This window comes from Aquarana catesbeiana, linkage group LG02 (assembly GCF_042186555.1).
Source record: "Aquarana catesbeiana isolate 2022-GZ linkage group LG02, ASM4218655v1, whole genome shotgun sequence".
NCBI classification, from domain to species: Eukaryota; Metazoa; Chordata; class Amphibia; order Anura; family Ranidae; genus Aquarana; species Aquarana catesbeiana.
Genome location: NC_133325.1, coordinates 676,566,587 through 676,589,869, shown reverse-complemented (window position 1 = coordinate 676,589,869; position 23,283 = coordinate 676,566,587). Strand labels below are relative to the sequence as shown.

Sequence of the window (23,283 nt, the reverse complement as noted above, 5' to 3'; positions counted from 1 at the left end):
AACACTTTTTATGGCAAATAACTTGCATATAAGCCTTCAGTAAGAACTTTGGATTTTGCAGGTTCGAGCCCCATTGACTTCCACTATTCCAGCATATGTGATCTGACAGGCATTATTGCCGGCAATAGCGCTGCTTTCCATTTGCATTAGCGCTGACTTTCTGAGAGTTGAAGTCTTTCTGGCCTTTTTTGAGAGTTATTTTTTGGTACTGCAGGATAATTTTTTGGCGCTATAGTAACTGTGTGTGTGTGTGTGTGTGTGTATATATATCCTACATATATTTTGAGGTTCAATTGAAAGAAAACAACAGATCCCTCATTACCAGGGAAATGATGAATCTCTAAAATATATTAGCTCCATAGGTAACTTCCAATTAATAATACATACATTAATTGTAAGAATGCATTGGATCAATTCAACAAATTTGAAATTTGTTCTATTTTTTTAAATATGAATTTCTAATTGGCTAATGAAGGTTGACTGCACACAACGTGTGCTATTTTTTACCTGCAGGTACTCATACATAGGCCAATGAACAGCCAAAAAAAGTTGTGGGTAAAAAATGTTTTTGCTATATAATTTCAATGTCTATATGCTGAACTCACAAACAGGTTAGCATTTAGCTTTACTACTTGGGACTGTGTAATACGCACCACACTCTCATACTCCTCCATGGCCTCACTCTCTCCAGCTGTACTGCTGAAACTGCTTGTACTGGACGAGGAGCGAGAAATATTGGATCGGCCATTCTCTTTCAGTTTTATGTAGGGTCTAAAAAAAAAAATAGTTTAAAGAAAGATTCAACATGATTTTATCTTGAGAAAGTTGGTTTAACAGGGAAGATATTAAAAGTAGAAAATCATGGTTAAAGTAACAGTTAAACATTTTCAAGCTCAGTATTTAAAGTGGTAGTAAACAGCAAAAAATAAAACAATTGGGCCCCTGCAGTATAATGTCATAATGTGCTAGGGTGCACCACATACTAGCACAATACGAAAGACTTACCTTAAAATAAAGCCCTCCAGTGGTACACACATTTTCAACCATTCTTCCTTCCGGGTTTGCAGGCTCTGTATGCGCACGAGAGTCACGGCCGCAGCACAGCACACTCAATGGATGGCATGCCGTCCATTTATGCCACATACACACGATTGGACATTCCGACAACAAAAAACGTGGATTTTTTTCCGACGGATGTTGGCTCAAACTTGTCTTGCATACACACGGTCGAAAATTCTGACAGCAAATGTCCGATGGAGCCTACACACGGTCGGAATTTCCTACAACTAGCCCACATTGAACATTTGTTGTCGGAAATGCCGACCGTGTTAATGCGGCATTAGAGTGCAATGTGCAGGCACCAGTGGCGTCACTGGCTGTTGCTAAAGTACATATCTCCTCAACAATGCACATTTAGGAGATATTTAGTGTACCTACAGGTAAACCTTATTATAGGCTTATCTGTAGGTATAAATAAAAAAGTGGAGTTTACTACCGCTTTTAAGTATATACCCGAGCAAAAAAAAACACATCCATATCTGAAATACATGAACATTTCAAGTACAGAAAAATACCTGTTGATCCTTCCAGAAATCCAGTGAACTCCTAATTGCTTGTAGTAAACAGGTGACCCTTCCTCTGCTGCACTGAAACCTCAAGTTCTCCACTCATAGGTGTGCGCAGACTATTGCATTAGGGTGTGCACCCCAACACAGATACGTGTGTATGTGTATATATACTGCCGGTGTCAGTAGAGCCGTGGACAATGTCAGTAGGGCAGAGGTAGGTGTCAGTAATTTTTATTTGTATTATTTTAAAAAAAAAAATTTAAATAATTTTTTAACATTTTTATTATTATTATTTTTAACTATTTTATTTTTCTAATAATTTCTTAACATTTTTTGTATTGTTATTTTTAACAATTTTATTTTTTTAAATTTGTTTTTTCCAAATTTTTTTTGGAGCCCCAGTAGGAGGGGCTTTGGTAAAACATCACGGGTCTAAACAGGGGGTATCCACAGCACACAAGGTGATTAGGGTGTGCCCAGGCATGCCTATGTCTCCACTACTGGATTACAGAACCCCAACACCTCTATGCTATGAGATGAAAAAAGGATACGTTTTTCTTAGGGCTTTTTTTCCCATACGGACTACTGTCACCTCTGGCAGGCACAAGTCCTGGCTGGGAGAAGCTACACTCCTTATGGACAGTGATGATTGTCTCCAGTTATGCTGTGCCCCTTTAGGACCTCCAGTGAGTGGGGATTCACTGTGACAGAGGAAATTACAATACTGCCTGCCATTGCCATTGCCCTCCAAGTATAAACCAGCCTTAATAGAATAAATTTGAGCCTTGCCATCTTTTCACCACAGTCAGATTAAAACCTTGTTTGGAACAACCAGGGCAATTTAGTTGCAGTCGAGTGCGCTGCACTGTGCACACCACCAATCCCATAGTCGATAGTTCCTAGTCCCATCTTGGGAGTGAGTAAGAGAGGGTGGCTACATTTATATTAACAGTGGGACCATGGGGGATGAATGTAGCAACCCTCAAAGAGGAAGTCAGATCACAGCAGCTAAAAAAAAAAGGAATTTGGAGATCGGGAGGAGAGCATTACAAGGTATTTTTTTTTATGTCGCACCCTGGTGTTTAGGCAGGGTTGCTCCTAAATTTGCCTGCCAGGTATAGCTACCTTGGCTAATTGATGAGGATCAATTGAGATTACACTAGGTCTAGAATTGCTGCACTTCTCTCTTCTGCCACTGGGTGGCCGGGTATCTGATGGCATTAGATAAGACAAGGGAAAAGCAAGGACAGATTAGGAGTATATGGGGTACCTCAGCCAATGGGCAGGGGTTTTCTTGGCTCCCTTGGCCTGCTGGGAGAACCTATATATTTGGGTGGAGTCAGGTGATCCGTGTTCTGTGCCACCTGGACGGCTGTCTGGGTGGACGTGTGTTGTATTGCCCGGGCTGCTAGGCCTGGAGTTTAGGCCTATCTCGGGGACATTTGGCTGCTAGGCTGTCTGAGGGCCTATCCAGAAGCAAAAGAGCAGAGCAGGGTTGGAATTGCGACTTGCAGTCCAACCAAAAGTGACGGTTCTGCCAGCCAGAGAACCTGTCCTGGTCGGAGGTAGAAGGGAAGCTGTCGCCACTAAGGGACCATCCCCCTTATTACCAGGGACCACATTGAGTAGCTGAAGCAAGTATGGAGCAGTATTCTCACCAACCGGGGATGGTGAAGAATCGGCAAACTTCAGCGGGTATCAAGCTAGGGACCCAGCCAGCGGAGGTGACGCTTGCAGAGCAGCCTCGTGTTTCAAGCCAGGGGACCGAGCAGGCCAGTGGGGTGAAGCTTGAGAAGTATCTTGAGTGCCAAGCTAGGGACCCAGCAGAGAAGCGGGGGTGACACTTGAGGAAGATACTACAGTGAAGATTGGAAAAGCTCAAGGGATTCAGTGGCAGTGAATCATCTAGTCTAGTGAGAGAGAGACTGGGAGCTCAGTGGGCTGAAGAACTACAAGAAGTGATTGTAGTGGAAGTGAAGGAACTGTTACACTTTGTGTTAGGAGACTGTTGCCATAAGAGACAGCATTCCTACACATGCAGATGTGGTGTCTTGCTGGAAGCCTTTCCCTGCATGGCTGTCTACCTGTAGAAGTCTTGGAGTCTGCCAATTAACATTGCAATTACCTAAGGGTGTCCTGGCCCTAATCCACTCTCCCAAAGTTCTGTTAAGAGAAATAAAATCTCTTTGCATTCAAGAAGTGTCTCCAGCCCAATTAAAAAACCTTATACTACACCCACTATGCCTTGCAACCCAACATATACAGAAGGATGTCAGCAGTTCTTGCCTTGATTTCCACTAACTTTTCTGCATACTTGATTCTGTACAGTATTATTAACAATGACTTTATGACTTTTCATAGCTATTAAAACATTACACTTATATTAACATATAATATATATATATATATATATATATATATATATATAACTTTAAAATATATGACAGTAAAATACAAGTACAAGAAACTGAAAAGAGTCCTTGCTGTCAGAATAACATAAAAGCAACAAAGAAATTTCAGGCATTTTACTATTTGAATTTTCTTTGCTTCAATGTAATTTTTAAAACAATATCCTTTACCTCTCCTTGTTGGGACATATCTCTGGAGAACTAGGATTTGATGAGGTTTCAGATTTAACATCCTGCGATGAATGTGCACAGTCTGGGATTTTAGGCGTGGTGGACATGCTATCACTTTAAGCAAGAAAAAAAAAACACAAAACATTTAAGGTTAACATGTAAGCCAACTGATAAGGATGACAAATCTATAAGGGTGACCATATACAGTTATTAGGATGACCAGAAGTTTTACCAAGAATGAAGGTGAGACATCTGTCCACATTCAAATCAACTGTGATCATCTTTGTTACATAAAGGTAAAAATGTTGTCAGCGCTTATTGGTGTAAGTAGCCACTTGCAAGTAGTGCAGATACTCTATACAGAGCACTGAAATACTAAAAATAAGGAAAGATTGCAGCGCTTAACACATCTTATATAAAACACCTGAAGTCTTCTAATGGTACCTTAAAGTGAAAAATAATCAAAAGCAAACATAAAAGGAAGTCCAAGATGAGTCTTTGTGTAAAAACATTTGATGTGTTAAGCACTGCAATTTAATCTTTGTTACATAGTCTGGTTGAAAAAAGACTGACGTCCATCCAGTTCAACCAATAAAAGGGGGAAACAAGAATAAAAAAATCATACAATCCCATATACACAATCCTATACCCACAGTTGATCCAGAGGAAGGGAAAAAAACCCAGCAAAGCATGATTCAATTTGCTCCAGCAGGGGAAAAATTTCCTTCCTGATCCCCCGAGAGGGGACTTTGTGATTTGATCACTGTACAATTGTGGCTGACATAGGGCTAACACTTAACCATAAGGGCCATTTATGAGATGCTTTTTCTAAACAAGTTGCAAAATCACTAAATGATCTAATGGCATAATAAGTAATAATGATTGAAAGAGTATCTTTTTCCCTTCCAGTTTAGACATATTTGGTCAGATCTTAGCCTGATTATTGCATTCAGGTCACTCCTACATAAGCACATGGAGTATTCTTCAAGATACAAAGGCATGAGGTCAGATTTTTTCCCAGTGAATACACATATAGGGGGGTAACTATCAATTCTGTCCCAAGCCAATGCTAAACAGGAGCATTACACAGGAGAACTGAATACTCACCTTCCAGAGTTTTCATTTCCTAGTACCTATTAATGGCAGCATACAAAAGGTTGTGTGCCCTGCCCTTACCCATAGGAACAATTAAAAGATACGTCCAGCCTGAGCTTTCTAGGCTGGGCTTCTCCTTTGGGTCACAGGAGTGCAAAACTCCTGTGACCCATATTCATTCTGAAGTTGGCTCTCCGCTGACGTCACTGTCATCAGTCGAGACAGCGCATCACCCCGACTTCAGAAGTCTGGATCCGCCAGCTGCCATGACTGATGGCAGTCTCAGCAGGCCGCTGAGACACTGAGACAGCCTCTCCCTGCCCCTCCACAGCTCAGCGCTCCAATGAGCATGGAGAAGCAGAGAAGAGATGCTGACTGACAGTCAGCAGCTCTCCTCCCGCAGATCTGTGAAAACCAAGCCATCGGCGATGTTCTGTGGCTTGGTTCTCAGTGCAGAGACGGCGGGGGGCAGCTGCAGCATTGGTCTGATGCTCCATCCACCGAGGCAAGTATGATTCTCAAAAAAACTACTCTTTTAAAGCTTTATATAAGATTGGCTAGATAGCTGCCTCCCCATTCTTCTACATAGATGCAAAACAGGTAAGGAACATATGCAGCTATAGATAGGCACCAGGAAAGAAGGGTGAGTATTCATGTCTGGCGGCATCTCTTGTCACTTTAAATACACATTTGTGTCTACATGGCAGCATACATACGGTTAATAATTGGCTAAACAGGAGGCAATGCATGCAAAGGAAACATGTATTAAATAGTGAGTGAATTATTTTGGCAAACATTTATGGAGCTATAACTCCTGTGGCGTGAATTGGAGTGGAGTGGATTGGATTTGGGGGGGATCTAACTATGTACAATAAGATGCTATATAGACACCAGGAAAACTGACTCTGACCATTTCCTAATTTTGCTTGTGCAAATCTGTTTTGATATGCTGCCTAGGATTGCAAGTGCAGTGGTTGCAAATACACTTAAAACTGTTGAATACACTTTGCTGATAACTGACAAGCAACCTGATTTGCATCTATTTTGTTGCTATTTTGCTTAATAAATGTCCCTATAGTATTTGAAACTTGACAAAAGTGCTATGTCTCCCTCCCAATCCTAAACTTAAAAAAAAGTAGAACATGCACTTAAATAAATAACAGTGTTGAATAATCAACTGCTTTCCTATGAGAGTAAACTAAGAGCACCTGTGAAGTGATTACAATTTGGCTTCTTCTTCTTTCCTTTAATTAGTAATTTATTCTCCATTACAGGTGCATTTTTGTATTTCCATCTCTGATTACTACCTGCTATAACAAGGTGGACATTGTATCTTTTTACCTTTTTTTTTCTTTAGTGGGTTAAGTTTCTGTAGTCAGTTATGACATAATAGGAAATGGCACGCTTGAGCAAAAAAAAAAAAGAATCCACGTGTGTATGACTGTTAAATGCACAGCAAAAGCATTATCTTGTTTGAAAAAGTGTAGTTGTGCTTTTTACACATAAAGGTGCAAAGAAGTTCAAAAACCTGCATAAATGCAGCTAAATGGATTCTAGTAGCTAGAATAAATGATTATTCTTGCCAATAGAATACGTTTGCATGCATACCCTTCTAGACGCCATATGCGCAAAATTTCATGTAATTATACACCTAAACTAGCAACTGTTTTTCTTAACAGAAAGATCCAGCCTACATAGGAGTATTTGAACACACACATGTGTGCATGAGGCCTAGAGACTGTGCTTAGAAGGATTCTGTTTTGAAGTTTTTCTAGGTTCTTAGATAATTGAAATATGAATATTTGATCTAGTCCTCTAAGTCATTCCTTAACAGAGAACCCAAATATGTCAAAGCATAGAAACATATATTTTACTTCCTAAGGGAACCTATGAGGAGGCAAAACACTTATGCTGTGTACACATGACCGGACTTTTCGACCGGACTGGTCCAACGGAACAAATCCGTCGCACAATCCGACCATGTGTGGGCTTCATCGGACCTTCAGCGGACTTTTTCTGTCGAAAATCAGACGGACTTTAGATTTGGAACATGTTTCAAATCTTTCCGATTGACTCGAGTCCGGTTGAAAAATACGTTCGTCTGTATGCTAGTCCGACGGACGAAAAAGGACGCAAGGGCAGCTATTGGCTACTGGCTATGAACTTCCTAATTCTAGTCCCTTCGTACATCATCACGTTCAAACCAACGGACTTTCGAAAGGACTTTAGTTCGTTCATGTGTGGGCAAGTCTAGTCATCTGAAAGTCTGACGTAACTCCGTCGAAAGTCCATCGGAAAGACCTTCGGACCTTTGATGCTGAAAAGTCCGCCCGTGTGTACGCGGCTTTAGAGAAACTACTATTCAAGGCCTTTACTTTAATTGTAGACTTGCATGTAAGTGATGCAAAGCATACTGAAGCTGAATAGATTCAGTTTCACTGCCCCAGCACTAGAGTATTGCTGCTTTGCATACATTAATGCTGAATTGGGGATTCCTTTTATTATAGACACACATTATGCAAACATTTTTTTTCTGCACATTAAAACTGCTGTAGATTCATAATTATACAGTATATCATCTGATGCTTAGATGCCTATAGATATAATTAATTTTAAGACCTCATTTATATTACCATACTTTACCGTAATACAATACAATGAACAGGGGCTAAAGGATTATTACAGTTTATGAGCAAACTGCCAGGCAGGTACCTTGACTTAGTAAGGGAAGATGTTCTTACTAGCCATGCATTGATGACAAGTAAAGACAGGAGAACAAGAACCTCTTACACTTTGCAAAAGTTCCCTTTTTAAAAGATAGAAGCTAACATTTGGAAATGTCAAAGAAAAGAGCAGCATTGAGCCTACACCAAGAAACACATTTCTGCACAATCATACAGAATGAATTCTGTTTTTTAACTTTGCCATGCAAAATGAGAATAAAGATCTAGTTTAAAAGAAGAACCCAGCAAGCTGTGTCCTATGCAGCCACATGAGGAGTGTTTGCTACAATAACTACTAGGAGATAGCCAAGTATGTGCCATGATAACTACTACTAGATAGTCAGGTATGTGCTCTAATACCTACTAGGGGCTAGCCAAGTGTATTCCATAATAACTACTGCTAGTCAAGTATGTGCTGTAATACCTACTAGGGGCTAGCCAAGTGTATTCTACAAAAACTACTACGAGATAGTCAGCTATGTGTTGTAATAGCTACTACAAGATAGGTGTTTGCTGTCGTACCTATTAGAGGATAGCCAGGCATATACTAATATAACTACTAGGAGACAGTAAGGTGTATGCTGTGATACCTACTATAAGATGTGTGTCGTAATAACTACTACTTGATAGTCAGGTGTGTGCTGTAATAATCACTACTAGATGGAAAGTTGTGTGCTATAATACCTACTAAGAGTGAGCCAAGTCTGAGCTGTAATTACTAATACTAAATTGTCGGGTGTATGCTGTATGGACTCATGAACACTGGAAGTCAAAAACTCCGCTTTTACAGGCGAATGCTGTTTTTTTTCTGCCTCTAAATGCCTCTCTAAGTTAGCCTGTATGTCCATGTGTCTAGAGGTTGAAGAAAAAAACCCATCACTTGAGCGTTCAGGAGAACGTTTGATCAGAAATAATGCTAGATATACCTAAATGCATGTAAACGCCTCTAAATGCACCTAAACACTAAGCATGCTTATTAGCACTTGAGTGTTCATTCATTCCAATGGCCAGAATAAATTAACATTTTGGCCATGTGACTGAATGCCCAAATACTTTATGCGCCTAAACGCATTTGCAAAACACAGCTTTAGGTGCCTTTTTGTAAATGTCCTTTTTCTGCCAGAAGCAAAGGAGTTCAGAGGGGCTGGGCAAATGCCCAGTGTGCATGAGGCCAGATGTGTGGTTTAATAAATACTGGGAAATGGCTAGGTGTATGATGTAATAACTACTTCTAGAAAAGCAGGTGTTTGCTGTATTAACTACTGGGAGTAAATTAGGTGTGTGAGCTAATAACTACTAAGAAATGGCCAAGTGTATGTTGTAACACCTACTGGTTAGGTTTCTTTCAGAACAGTTTTCCTTTAAAAACATATGTAGGCTTCTATTACTAACCTCCTTCTGAAAATGCTAGTTTCCTGGCTGCCTCTGGTTTCAATACTTTCTGAGGGGCTGGCCGTTAAGTGTTGTCAGAGTGAAGATAGAACTCTTGAGTTGTATGCTTATTCCGGGTCAGTGATTCAATACTAAAGAAATACTAAAGCCATAGACCCACCAACACGGCCAGACAGCCTGCATTTTCACAGGAGAGATCAGCAATGCCAGCCCACACATTTTTCTTTTACGCCTATATGCTTATCTCTTCCCAGCCAATTTCTCTACAGACAAAACAGGTCAACCCAATGTAATCTTCCGTCTTTAGCTACCGATTAGTGAACTTAAAGAGGAGCTCCAATCCCCTCCCCAAATACTGTAGCTGCTGACTTTTAATATAAGGATACTTACCTGTCCAGGGATCCAGCAATGTCTTCATCATATGAGCTGATTCTTCAATCGGCTTTGGGTGCAGGTGCTGGCATTTTAGGTCAGGGAAACTGGCTATGAGGCCCTGCGGCTTCACAGCCAGTTTCCTACTGGGCATGCGTGGGCCGTGCTGCACTTTGTGAATGGTCCCATAGTCCTCTGGGAACTGTGATATGTTCCAAAAGGCTTCAGGGGGAAGGAGGGGAGCCAGACTTCCGCACAGATCGCAGCGGCAATCTGACTGGAAGTGGGAGGAGGTACCTGTCAAAAGCAAGTACCCGCTCCCCCTCCCCCCTCCAGCAAAAAGGGCCAAATCTGACAGTGGAGGGCGGCGAGGAAGCAAACAAGCAGAACATCCCCTTTTGGGTGAAGTTCCGCTTTAATGACAGAATGAACATGTAGTAAATTCAGAGTAATAACATTTTCTTACCAACGAGTCCGGCCCTCCAATTGGGTTTCAGGCCCTGTGTGCAATCGAGGGAAAAGACCTGATCTCCGTTTTATTGGGCTTTTGGACTGTGTCTTAGTACCAACAGCTGGGGGCTGTAAAACACATTTACAACATAACAAGGCATATTAGCTGAGGGCAATACACATTTTTGAACATTCTTTAATACAAATGCGCTGTACATGACAACTAAGGGAAAGTGTTGGCTAACTTTTTCCATCCTTAAAATAAAACTCAGTAACATTTGAAAGTGTTTGTTCATCACACGTACCAATTTATCTTTTGTACATGGTAAAATAAAAATGGCATATTATCACATTCATTAGAAAAACGGATATTTGTTGTCATTTGCTAACCTGCATTAAAATGACAGCTTATGTGCTGAAGTTCTCACAGGAACATGCTGATAGGAGAAGAAAGCAGAGTGACAAAACAATGAGCTCATCAGTCTGCTGCTTCTCATTTCACTGCCCACAGGCAGTGGACAGGTCTGTGACAGTCTGGGCTCAAAGGAAGAAGGTTGTACAATATTGGCTATCATTTACCATAGAAGACTGAGGAAATTTAGTGGCAGAAAAAAATGTATTGTGGGGAACATTTCTGGATTAAAGATAGGTATTGCACAAAAAGTCCCCATTTTAATTTTTCCATTTAAGGGGCTATCATTTTTTGTTCAACTTTGACTAGAGTTCTGCTTTAAGCAAACATGCTAACACAATTGGGCAGTTCTAATATGCAAAATGTCTCTTTGATTGCTGAACGAAAGATAAGACACAAAGACTGTGAGCTCCTCTTATTATAATCATGGATTGCTTTGTTTTTGTTCTGGGCAAAAGAATAGTTCTAATTTGGCTGTCACTTCAAACCTTCAATAGATATCCCTGGGAGGTACACAGTTAGGTGTTCTATCATTCTGTTCTTTTCTAGAGCCTAATGACTCCAGAATAAAGAACAAACTCGTCTATATAGCTTTTAATTTCAGTGCTGTTTAGGTATCTAAATATAACCTATTTAATTATTAGCTGGTCTCCAAAACCATGCTTTCAAAATCATTTGTTGTCTATGCCTGGCCTGGTTTAAAAGTAAAAGTAAAAGTATTTTTATTTTTATTTTTTTTTTAAACCCATTGGCAATTCTGAATTAGTACGACTAATGCCAAATATAATGTTGTGCCTAATTTTTTAAGAAAGCCTGATTTGAAGTGTCTGACCTAGGTATCCAGTGCAATGTTTATATCCCTTGGCACTCTGCATGCTCAGGATCAGGTGGCAGGGTCTGTTTCAAAATAGGTGTATTTGGCACAACCCTATCTAGGGTTGCCACATGTTTGGTATTCACCTGTACAGTCCGAGTTTTTGATTCATGTGTGAAGTTTTTAGTCCCTCTGAAAACTGGACACATTATTCAGACCAGTACGGGCAATGGGGCAATACTATTCTCCATGAGGCTCCCAAAGGTGTCCCATATCCTTTACAATGCTATAATGTATACTACAAAAAAAAATTGTTGTGCATCGCTAAAGGGTTTGGCTTGAAGAAAAGGTGGCAACCCTCCCCCATCTTCCCGTATTACTTTTGGAGTAGCCACCTGCCCCAAGTACAGTTACACAGAGTGTCATGGGATGTAAAAACTGTACTAAACTGTACTAGTGTGTACAAGTGTACTAACCTATGAGCATTCAATCAGCTGCATATTATTATTAAATTAAATAATATAACAAAGTGTATATCTAGTCAAAACTTTTTTTTTTCAGTTTTGAACAAATTGGGGAAAGATAAGAACCCATGTCGGTTTTTAATGATATGAATTCCATTAGGAAGATTTTCCCTCACTCACCATCCCAGTGACAATAGTTTCACCAGATAGGAGGTAAGGGAAAAACCAGTAAGGGAAAAAGCGACAGAGGTGGAAATAAAAAATGCTATTTTTATAAGAGTATAGGAAGCCTAGAACCACTTCCAGCTTTTTATTGCTGCCTGTGACTCTTTTGCAGGTTTTTCCTCATTTCTGGTTCCTCAATTTACAAGTTTCACCAGATGTCTGGTCTGGTGAAACTATTGCTACTTTGACAGTAGGTGAAGGTAAATAGAGCTCAACATAATAATAGAAAGCCAAGGGAGTTTATAATCTTTCCCTACTCCATCCAAAATGTTAAAAAAAAAATGGCTAGACTTTAACACTTGACTGCGTGATCATCAGGAAACAGTGCCATGCAGAGAGATAATCCGTACACCAGTCTTTAGTCTTAAAACGTCTTCATTTTTATTAAAAAATCACAGTGTACAAACACAGATAAGATCAGTTGATGCATTTTAGCCTATGAGGCCTTGGTCATAACTCAGTGCCATACTGGTATAAAATAAAAAATATTTGCATTTGGCCTCCTTACCCAATACACATTATGCCATTCGTTTCAGCCATATAATACAAATTAACTGTATTTATTCTGCTAGACCCACTGTCAGAACTACTTACCTACCACATTCCAGTGCCACCTCTGCCTTTATGGCACGTGCCCACGTACACTTCTGGGTTTTACTCTAACTGTTGTACCCATGTAAACCACAGTGGCCCCCCCCCCCGATGGGACATGTCAAATTTGAGCAGCGTAGCTTTCTGCCGGTTGTTTGCCAAGCCTGTTCAGCACCCTGACCTCTTGCTTGTAACTTGGTGTATGTGTCTGCTGCCTACCCTAACCTCTGGCCTATATCCTGGTATTCATGGCTACTGCCTGCCCTAACCTCTGGCTTGTAACCTAGAATCTGGTCCGTTGCCTTCCCTGACCCTTGGGTTATATTCTGGTTATCCGTATCTGCTGCCTGTCCTGATCACGTGCTTGTTTTCTGGTTATCTACATGAGCTCTTTGTTCTGACCTTTGGTCTGTATTCTGGTGACACAAGAAAAGAAGTATAACCCCTGGAAGTCACATATCTTTTGTGTCCTACTGCCATGAATGGAGTGGCAACCTCAGCCTGGACTCTGACCAGGCCACGCCCCCCAAACGTGTTTCACTCTGTCCCCCCCGTAGCTTAGTCATGGGGATCCGCATGACTAAGTTCCGGGGGGGCAGAGTGAAACACGTTTGGGGTGTGGCCTGGTCAGAGTCCAGGCTGAGGTTGCCACTCCATTCACTGCAGTAGGACACCATAGATGTGCGACTTCCAGGGGTTACCCTTGCTTTCTTGAACCTTTGAATAGCCAGGACTGGCTCCTTCCCCTGTCAGCACTCTAGCAGCAGCTGCAGATGCACTGTCTACATACCTCCTCCCTATCGAGCCTGAGCAGCCCACACACTTTTACCAGGTCATCCTGATGACACACTCTGCTCTGCTGCAATCCACAGACCACTCACCTGTTACATTGCTTTTTCATGGTGTTATCCTGCTCTGTGTTCTGTCTGATCCATGATGCTTAGAACAGAGTGAACCTGTGGGTCAGCATTTACAAGGAGGTCCCTGGTGAATACTGACTGGTCCTAGAACTCCGCACCCTAGGGGATCCCGTTTCATTTTCTCTCTTGTAGGACCATCCTCAAACCATTTTAAAGTTCTGATCCAGCAAAAAGATCTTATATGATCTGCAGTGTTCCAGAGTGAACCTGGTTCCACAGATCTAGCTTCCAGTGTGATCCTGTGTAGGTCTTGTTCCACAAATCTATCTCCCAGTGTTATCTCTTCCTGTGTAATCCTATGTGGGTGCTGTTCCAGAGATCCAGCTCCTAGGTCTTACCTGTTCCAAAGGGGACCCAGCGTGGTTCCTGTTCTGGACATACAATGTCATGTTTTTGATTGGTTCAATGATGCTTTGCCCTATGGAAAGCCAGTGGTCAGCCTACACTTCTCAGGTATGTCTATTGCCTTTCTTGGGTGATCCTTACAGTGGAGCTAGAGGATTCACATCAGTGCAGAGTGTAAGCCCTGACACTCACAAGATTTAACAAACAGAATTGAAAACAAAACCATCATCATAAAAATCAATTGTAATGCAATTCTTACAGAGAAGGTGGTTTTTGTCATTTCAGCACCCGTATGCACAATGCCTCCACTCAAACTTCCAGATAATCCCCCTGACTGATGCTTTTTCTGGCTTCCCACCATGGTTTCCATGGAATGGCTGCGGACTCGGATAGCTCTCTTGGAAAAGAAAACAAAGAAAATAAAACCAATATATTTTTTGGGGGGTTTAAGGTGACTACTAATGCAACTTGTTTAAAAACTGGGACTAATGTGAATGTACAATATATATGTAAAGCGCTGTGTAAATTGACGGCGCTTTACAAGTACCCGTAATAAATAAATAGAATACATTGATTATTTTCAATAAATTTTAATTCCTAAAACCTAGCTTACTGACAAGATATTTCAGATTTTGGTATATGAAAAAAAAAATAGATCAACTAACCCTTTCCTATGTCCTATGTCAAGGACACCAGTAGTTAGATGTGTTTCTGCTTCCTGTGGCTATTACAAGGGGATCTCTGTTACATCACTCTGGTTGGATTTTTAATTGCTATGTAATGTAAAAAGACATAGGGAAGAGTGGAAACCCATAATGGTTTGCATGAACATCCATAACTCCCACATGGCAAGGAGAGAGCCAAGTAATTCAGCCCTCTGGACTCACAATAAATTTGAAATATCACCGACGGGTGAGCCCCATGACATTCAACCACAGGTTAGCAGAGGTAAATTTAATGGCCTATTTAAAAAGTGGTGAACCTCCCATTAAGAGAGGACCCTGCTCAAGCCCACATCTGCATGACTTAGCTTACCATGTAACATGTCATTGGTATAAATGTGGTAGGGCATCATCTCCATGTACAACATGTTGGAAAGTCTCTGAAAGTAGTAATGCACACTTCTGATGCAAGCTATGGTTTATTATCCTGTGATGTTAACCATTACACTGTTTGATTATGCAAGGATGTTCAGATCAGTTTTACCGCTTGTAAATATTAGTCAGCAGTTAAGTAGACAGACTAATGAACACAGTATTGGTTGCCAAAAGATTACTACATTACTAAAAGGGTGCTTAGTTCTTGGCTGATATATTTTTCTATTGTTAGTGGCCAACCAAATGTACTGAAATATGTGAAATCAACATTTTTGGTTTTACCCACAAAGGAGTGTGTAGAGAGGTAATTGGTAATGTGTTCTAATCATTGGGTCTGTTCTCCAGCACCATCCATTACTATTTGTATAATTTTAAATATTTATAAGCTATTGGTCAAGAGTGCTTTTACATTAACAGTCTGCTGGCCTCAATTACTTTAAGCTTTGTTTTCACAATTAATTATTAAAGTTAATATATGCATGAACAGAAAGAGCATTTTTCATTAATTCTGCTTATTATGCCAATACACAGGCTGGAATAAATGACTACTAAAGTGCAATTTTACATAGCTGTCATTTCACAAATATAAATGCATGGCATTAAGGAAAATGTGCTGGTATTTATGGAAAGGATAGATCATACCCAAACGCTTGATTCAGCATTTAATGACATTATGGGTCTATACTGCAGATGAGGTGAACATAATTGTTCATTACTAGAGTCTTTCAGAGCATGGAATTCCACATGGCATTTACAGATTTATTTTGTTTAGTTTGTGTAATGAGCAGCATATTATTGGTGGATGTATTATTATATGTATTAATGTATTATATATATTAAATGTATTATTATACATTTCTGACATTTCTCAAAGTTTATCATTAAACTTGCTAAAATACTGCACATATGTACAGGAGTAACATTATGGGCCATTTGAAAGTAAACACAATTCTAATTAACTATGGGGTTGATTTACTAAAGTGCACTTTGTAAGTGCAGCTGCGCCAGAACTTAGTTAATGAGGCGAAGTTTCACCTTGCAAAGAATACCCAATCACATGGAAGAAGGAAAAAAATTAAGAACGACTTCACTTCATTTAATAAGCTCTGGAGCAACCGCACTTACAAAGTGCACAGTCTGTTTCCCTTGAGTAAATCAACCCCAAAAGTACGTACATGTAATATATATATATATATATATATATATATATATATATATATATATATATATATACACAGTATATATATCACACACTTATTCATTTGGGTGGGCTGCATGTTAAAAGGTGATAGATCCTTCACTGGTAGGTGTACACATTAAGCAGGCTCAACACCAATACAATATACCATACAGATGGGATGTGATACCAACAACTTGCTGCAATTACAATATTTTGTAATATAACTTTTTAACATTTTAACAGTTTGGAGCATCCCTCACACAGCTGAAGCTTGAAAGAGACTTGAAACTTGAAACTTTAGGATGAACAAGATATTTTAATTGCAGCAAATCATTGGTATCACATCACATCTATTTGGTATGAGGGTTCTTCAAAAAGTTTTTGCACTTTCTTTAAACTCTAATATATAAATGAAAGTGTGGAAACTTTTTGAAGACCCCTCGTATTTGATTATATATATATATATATATATATATATATATATAAAAAGTCTTCTATAAATTCAGATACTATTTACTTTAAAGAGGAACTCACAGCTTCACAGCTGTTACTAAAATGATCAGTTTTGACTGGTGTCAGAAGAAAGGACAGTGGTGATCTCCCTTTCCTCTGTCATATGACTGTGCTCAGGCTTAGCAATTGGCTGCTAGACCCAAGACTGTCTATTGAAGGAGGTCTAATATTTGTGTAGCGCTACCCCCGTAGGGGATGCTGAGTGTTGTGGCCCATCTGTCACACTGAGCAGCCCAGCATTCATTTCCCAAACACTCTAAGACAATGAACAGTCCATGAGCTTTGTTTTTTTTTGTGTTTTATTGAGGGAATAGAACTTGGATGGGTAAAGGAATATATGTGATGCCCAGTGAATTTTAGAACAATCAATTGGTTAAAATTTAGAACAATCACATGGGACAAACTATGTACACTCCCTGTACATATTACTACTTCAGTCTCCTCCAGCACTTTTCTTGCTTGCAGACTATTCCTCTTCTTTCCTCCTGCACAACTCTTAGCTCTCAGGATCAGCTAGCACACAATGGTTAGGTCTGACTCTGACTAAGCCATGCCTTAGCAACTGCCTTTTGCAGGCAGTGATCGTGGTCCCTTAGAGTGTAACAAAAAAATAGAAAGTTCTGGTGCTAGCTGTCCTATCTTTGGTTAGTAAGCCTAGTAACCCATCTTCAGGCCCTGCCAGCACTCCTGGCTGCAGCTGCCTTTCTCCACTGCCCCTGACAACACAGTCCACTCCACTGGCTCTGCCTCCTGACTCCTCTTTGCTCCTCCTGTGCCTCCTGTCCAGAACCGTCACGCTTTCTTCAAGGGCTCTGTCCGCACCTGACCCCCGAGCCCAAGGTCACCCCCCCTCGACTGGGGAGCTCCCTCAAAGACCCCGACAGCCTAGCACTCCATCTTCAAGCTCTGAGCAACCCCACCGAACTCCTCCCCAGCTGGCCTGACCCCAGGTGCTTAAGGAGGCCTGCACCCTGCCAATCCAAGTTGGGGATTGGTCAGGGCTCCTTAGAGTACCCCAGGCAGCTCCGCCTCTCCTCTCCTTCTCTCTTTTTAGTACCTTCTAGAAGGCTCTAGAAAGAAGAGGAAGGTCTTAGTGATGCTGCCTGTGAGTCACCAGCTGCTGGACTGAGCCACTCCCAGCTCAAATCAAAACAAACAGGCCTGGCTGCCAGCCAGGTCTGCCTAAATTTACCTTACCTATCACACAAAAAATCCTATTCTAGCACCTACCTAAGTAGAGGGTGCTACATTTGTGTTACCTGACTTTCCAAACCTGACAACCAGAATAGTTTTTTATGTGTAAGCTTGGTAGGACTCAGTGGGATGTATTTTCTGTCTTTGTCCTACCCCACCAATGACAGGCTAGGCATTATGAGGAAGAGAAGTGGCCACACACAAAGACATGCTTAGAAGGTACAGGCTACATATAATTTGAACCCATAGCAGGTCACTGTTACCATCTGTGTAAGTCTTCATGAAGCCTTATTAATTTTACGCTCACGTACTGGCTCATGTATTATTTTTACACTCAAGTGAACCAGTAATTTGTACATGTAGGACAAAACAACAGATGAAGCAAAAAAGAAGTATCCTTGTGTAAGCTCCAAGTCAGTCTGAGTTTAGCTTAGGACTCTCCCACACTCCATGTGATAGTGCTGGGCCAATCACTAAGCACACATTTTCTTGGTCTTAACAGTGATTCTAGTGAGTATGCATTGCAAAAAAAGGCACTCATTAATTAAAGACGCATCTCTGGCAATACGGTTTAACCCTAAGCAATCTCCATAGAATGCTTATATTTTTGCCTGCACATCCCATTTAACTAATCTGTACTGCTGTAAAACAGATCCATCCAAATTACTTTCCTGTGATTTAGAGAATAACATAACACTTTAAGGCATAAATGCCTTTTAACACCTTATTTGTCTAAAATCAAAATACAATTGAAAGTGGCCTTTTAATGAAGACAGCCTTCCCAAGCAATTAAAGGGCGCCTAGTATATTATTACAAGTCAAATGCCTTGCCAGATAGCCATGCCAGCTAAAGCGGCTCAGCTACTGGGTGGAGGCTGGGGGGTGGGTGTTGAGTAAATGCTGATCAAACTCAAAGGCTGAGGTTTGAAATTTAAATACTGCTAAAAATCAGAGCTGTATGCTTTAATTAACCATTCTGCAGATGTTAGTATGCACAGTAAATGTCAGGACTGGCAGGGATCCCAGTATTTGAACATGCCATCTGGTCATGAGATGTCAATTAGAGAAAGCACTCTATATATGTGTTCATGTTTAATGGAAAACATTTCTTATTTTAATCAATTGCTCTATTTAGAAGAAAATGTATTTTCAGAAATTAAAAACATACATACAATATTATATATAGTGCTCATAAATTTACATACCCTGGCAGAATTTATGATTTCTTGGCCATTTTTTCAGAGACTTTGAATGATAACACAAAAACTTTTCTTTCACTCATGGTTAGTGTTTGGCTGAAGCTATTTATTATCAATCAACTGTGTTTACTCTTTTTAAATCATAATCACAACATAAACTACCCAAATATTCCTGATCAAAAGTTTACATACCCCAGTTCTTAATACCGTGTATTGCCCCCTTTAACATCAATGACAGCTTGAAGTGTTTTGTGGTAATTGTGGATGAGGCTCTTTACCTTCTCAGATGGTAAAGCTGCCCATTCCTTTTGGCAAAAAGCCTCCAGCTCCTGTAAATTCTTGGGCTGTCTTGCATGAACTGGACGTTTGAGATCTCCCCAGAGTGGCTCCATGATATTGAGGTCAGGAGACTGAAATGGCCACTCCAGAACCTGCACTTTATTCTGCTGTAGCCAATGACAGGTCGACTTGGCCTTGTGTTTCGGTACATTGTCATGTTGTAATGTCTAAGTACGTCCCATGCGCAGCTTCATGGCTGATGAATGCAAATGTTCCTCCAGTATTTATTGATAACATACTGCATTCATCTTGCCATAAATTTTGACCAGACTTCCTGTGCCTTTGTAGCTCACACATCCCCAAAACATCAGCGATCCACCTCCGTGTTTCACAGTAGGAATGGTGTACCTTTCATCATAGGGCTTGTTGACTCCTCTCCAAATGTAGTGTTTATGGTTGTGACCAAAAAGCTAAATTTTGGTCTCATCACTCCAAATGACTTTGTGCCAGAAGGTTTGAGGCTTGTCTCTGTGATGTTCGGTGTATTGTAAGCGGGATGCTTTGTGGCATTTGCGTAGTAATGGCTTTCTTCTGGTGCAGCCCATCTTTCTTCAAGTGCCTCTTTATTGTGCATCTTGAAACAGCCATACCACATGTTTTCAGAGAGTTCTGTATTTCACCTGAAGTTATTTGTGGGTTTTTATTTGCATCCCAAGCAATTTTCCTGACAGCTGTGGCTGAAATTTTAGTTGGTCTACCTGACCGGGGTTTGGTTTCAACAGAACCCCTCATTTTCCACTTCTTGTTTAGAGTTTGAACACTGCTGATTGGCATTCTCAATTCCTTGGATATCCCTTTCCTGTTTTATACAGTTCAACTACCTTTTCCCGCAGATCCTTTAACAATTATTTTGCTTTCCCCATGACTCAGAATCCAGAAATGTTAGTGCAACACTGGATAAAAGATGCAAGGGTCTGTCAGGAGTCCAGAAACTCTTTGACCTTTTATACACATACACTAATTACAAGCAAACAGATCACAGGGGAAGATGGATACCTATAATAGCCCAAACCCCTTTGTGTCAACTTGTGTGCATGTTATAAGGCTAAAATCACCACGATATGTAAACTTTTGATCAGGGTCATTTGGGAGTTTATGTTGCCATTATGATTTAACTAACCATGAGAGAAAGAAATGTTTTTGTGTTATCATTCATATTCTCTAAAAAATGCCAAGAAATCATAAATTCTGCCAGGGTATATAAACTTATGAGAACAACTGTATATATGTATATATATATATATATATATATATATATATATATATATATATATACACAGTTGTTCTCATAAGTTTACATACCCTGCAGAATTTATGATTTCTTGGCCATTTTTTAGAGAATATGAATGATAACACAAAAACATTTCTTATATATATTATTTTTTACATTTCTCACATATGTATCATGACACATTGGAGTTGATTTACTAAAGGGAAATAGACTGCTTTTTGCAAGGGAAGTGGCCTTCAGCAAGGGCATTTGCTGCAGAGCTAAGTAAATGAGGCAAAGCTTCACTTTGCAAAGATTATCCAATCAAATGCAGGGAAAATTTAAAAAAAACAGCATTTTTGCTTGCACATGATTGAATGATGGAATTCAGCAGAGATCCTCTCATTTACTAAGCTCTGGACCAGATGTCTTTGCAGGGTAAAACTGCACTTGCAAGGTGCACAGTCTAGTTGCCTTTAGTAAATCAACAATATTGATGACAAAAAATAATTCTGTGAATGATAAAGCAAGGCTTTTGATATGTGGGTATAACCAAGCCCTGGTTTGGCCCTGATTGCAACCCACTTGCCGGCCACAATATGTATATACTGTAAACGTTGCTGTTTGCAAGTGGATTACCAGGGTTATGGCTGAAAGTAATTTTTTTTTTTTTTTTTAGCCAGCTGCTGGTTTTCTAATGAAAGTGGCCACTAGCCGATGGATTGCTTTCAGAAGCGGCAGGAGGGGACATCGTCCCCCACACACACACACACACACACACACACACACACACACACACTGCTTGTCTGTGTTTCTCTGGCTTACAGTTTTCACCGGCGATCCGATGCGGGGTTGGTCACAGAGGTGGAGAGAGACCAGATTGTCTCTGATCACTTCTATGGCCTTGGAGGACCGGAGCGTTGTCATGGTGGCACTTCTTGTCCAGGGTAGAAGTAAACAATTTTTTTTTTTTTTATCCTTTGCTTTTAAAGATAAAGGAGAGATTTGGGGTTTTTTGTCCCCAGAACTCTCCATAAAGAGGACCTCTCATCCTAATCTCTATTACGAAGGATGTTTACATTATTTTTTAACAGGAATAAAGGTGATTAAAAAAATAAATATAGGGACAATTAAAAAAAAGAAAATAAATAAGAAAAAAAAAAGTAAAGTTTCCCTAACCCTCCGTGCTCACACGCATGAGAGAACGCATACGAAAGTCGCGCACGCATATGTAAACATATGTATCACCATGGACATTAGAGTAAGAGCAATCATTCTAGCACTAGAACGCCTCTGTAACTCTAAGCAGGTAACCTGTAAAAATGTTTAAAGCGTCGCCTATGGAGATTTTTAAGTACCGTAGTGTCACTATTCCGCCCACAACTTTTTAGCGTGACATGTTAGGTATCTACACTGAGCAAAATTATAAACGCAACACTTTTGTGTTTGCCCCTATTTATCATGAGCTGAACTCAAAGATCTATGACTTATTCTATGTACACAAAAGGCCTATTTCTCTCAAATATTGTTCACAAATCTGTCTAAATCTGTGTTAGTGAGCACTTCTGATTAGTAAGAATGAACTTTCATGTGCACATATATATATATATATATATATATATATATATATATATATATATATATATATATATATATATATGCTATGTGTATCACTTTTGAATGTGCTGTGAACAAGGCCTGCGTGTCGAAACGCGTCTGCATGTTCTTTATATCATGGTCGTAAGACAACAATAAAATAGAAAACTGAATTTCCAGTGGTGCCGGCTCTTCTATATACATTTGTGATTCGTTTCCAGATGTGGGAGGGAAATCCTGAGCCAGAGCACCTGGATTAGGTGTGCCACCGTCCATCTCATCATCTGGCTTTTCTGTTCAGAGCGGTGTGATTTTGTGCTGCATTATTGCACAGATGTGCCTTAGGCTGGCCACAATAAAAGGCAACAATGTGCAGTTTTATCACACAGTGCACAATGCCACAGATGTCACAAATTTTGAGGGAACGTGCAATTGGCATGCTGACTGCAGGAATGTCCATCAGAGCTGTTGCCCTTGAATTCAATGTACATTTCTCTACCATAAGCTGTCTCCAAAGGCGTTTCAGAGAATTTGGCAGTATATCCAAACGACTTCACAACCGCAGACCACGTGTAACCACACCAGCCCAGGACCTCCAAATCCAGCATCTTCACCTCCAAGATTGTCTGAGACCAGCCACCCGGACAGCTGCTGCAACAATTGGTTTGCATAACCAAAGAATTCATGCACAAACTGTCAGAAACCGTCTCAGGGAAGCTCATCTGCATGCTCATCATCCTCATCGGGGTCTCGACCTGACTGCAGTTCATTGTTGTAACTGACTTGAGTGGGCAAATGCTTACATTTGATGGCATCTGGCACTTTGGAGAGGTGTTCTCTTCACAGATGAATCCCGGTTTTCACTGTACAGGGCAGATGGCAGACAGCATGTATGGCGTCGTGTGGGTGAGCAGTTTGCTGATGTCAATGTTGTGGATCGAGTGGCCCATGGTGGCGGTGGGGTTATGGTATGGGCAGGCGTATGCTATGGTCAATGAACACAGG

At 40.4% G+C, this 23,283-nt stretch overlaps 1 protein-coding gene across 21 annotated transcripts in view; it reads right to left on the bottom strand.

Moving 5' to 3' along the window:
* The window catches only part of RAP1GAP2 (RAP1 GTPase activating protein 2), a 1,157,030-nt gene that overhangs the window by 37,018 nt on the left and 1,096,729 nt on the right, over window positions 1–23,283 (bottom strand). For all 21 annotated transcript variants that reach the window (XM_073616723.1, XM_073616725.1, XM_073616724.1 and 18 more), the window contains 4 exons: window positions 14,210–14,347; window positions 10,196–10,308; window positions 4,148–4,261; window positions 654–771 (listed from right to left, as the gene is read on the bottom strand). In XM_073616723.1, coding sequence (XP_073472824.1) covers window positions 654–771; window positions 4,148–4,261; window positions 10,196–10,308; window positions 14,210–14,347 — 483 coding nt within the window. The remainder of the gene's footprint in view (window positions 1–653; window positions 772–4,147; window positions 4,262–10,195; window positions 10,309–14,209; window positions 14,348–23,283) is intronic.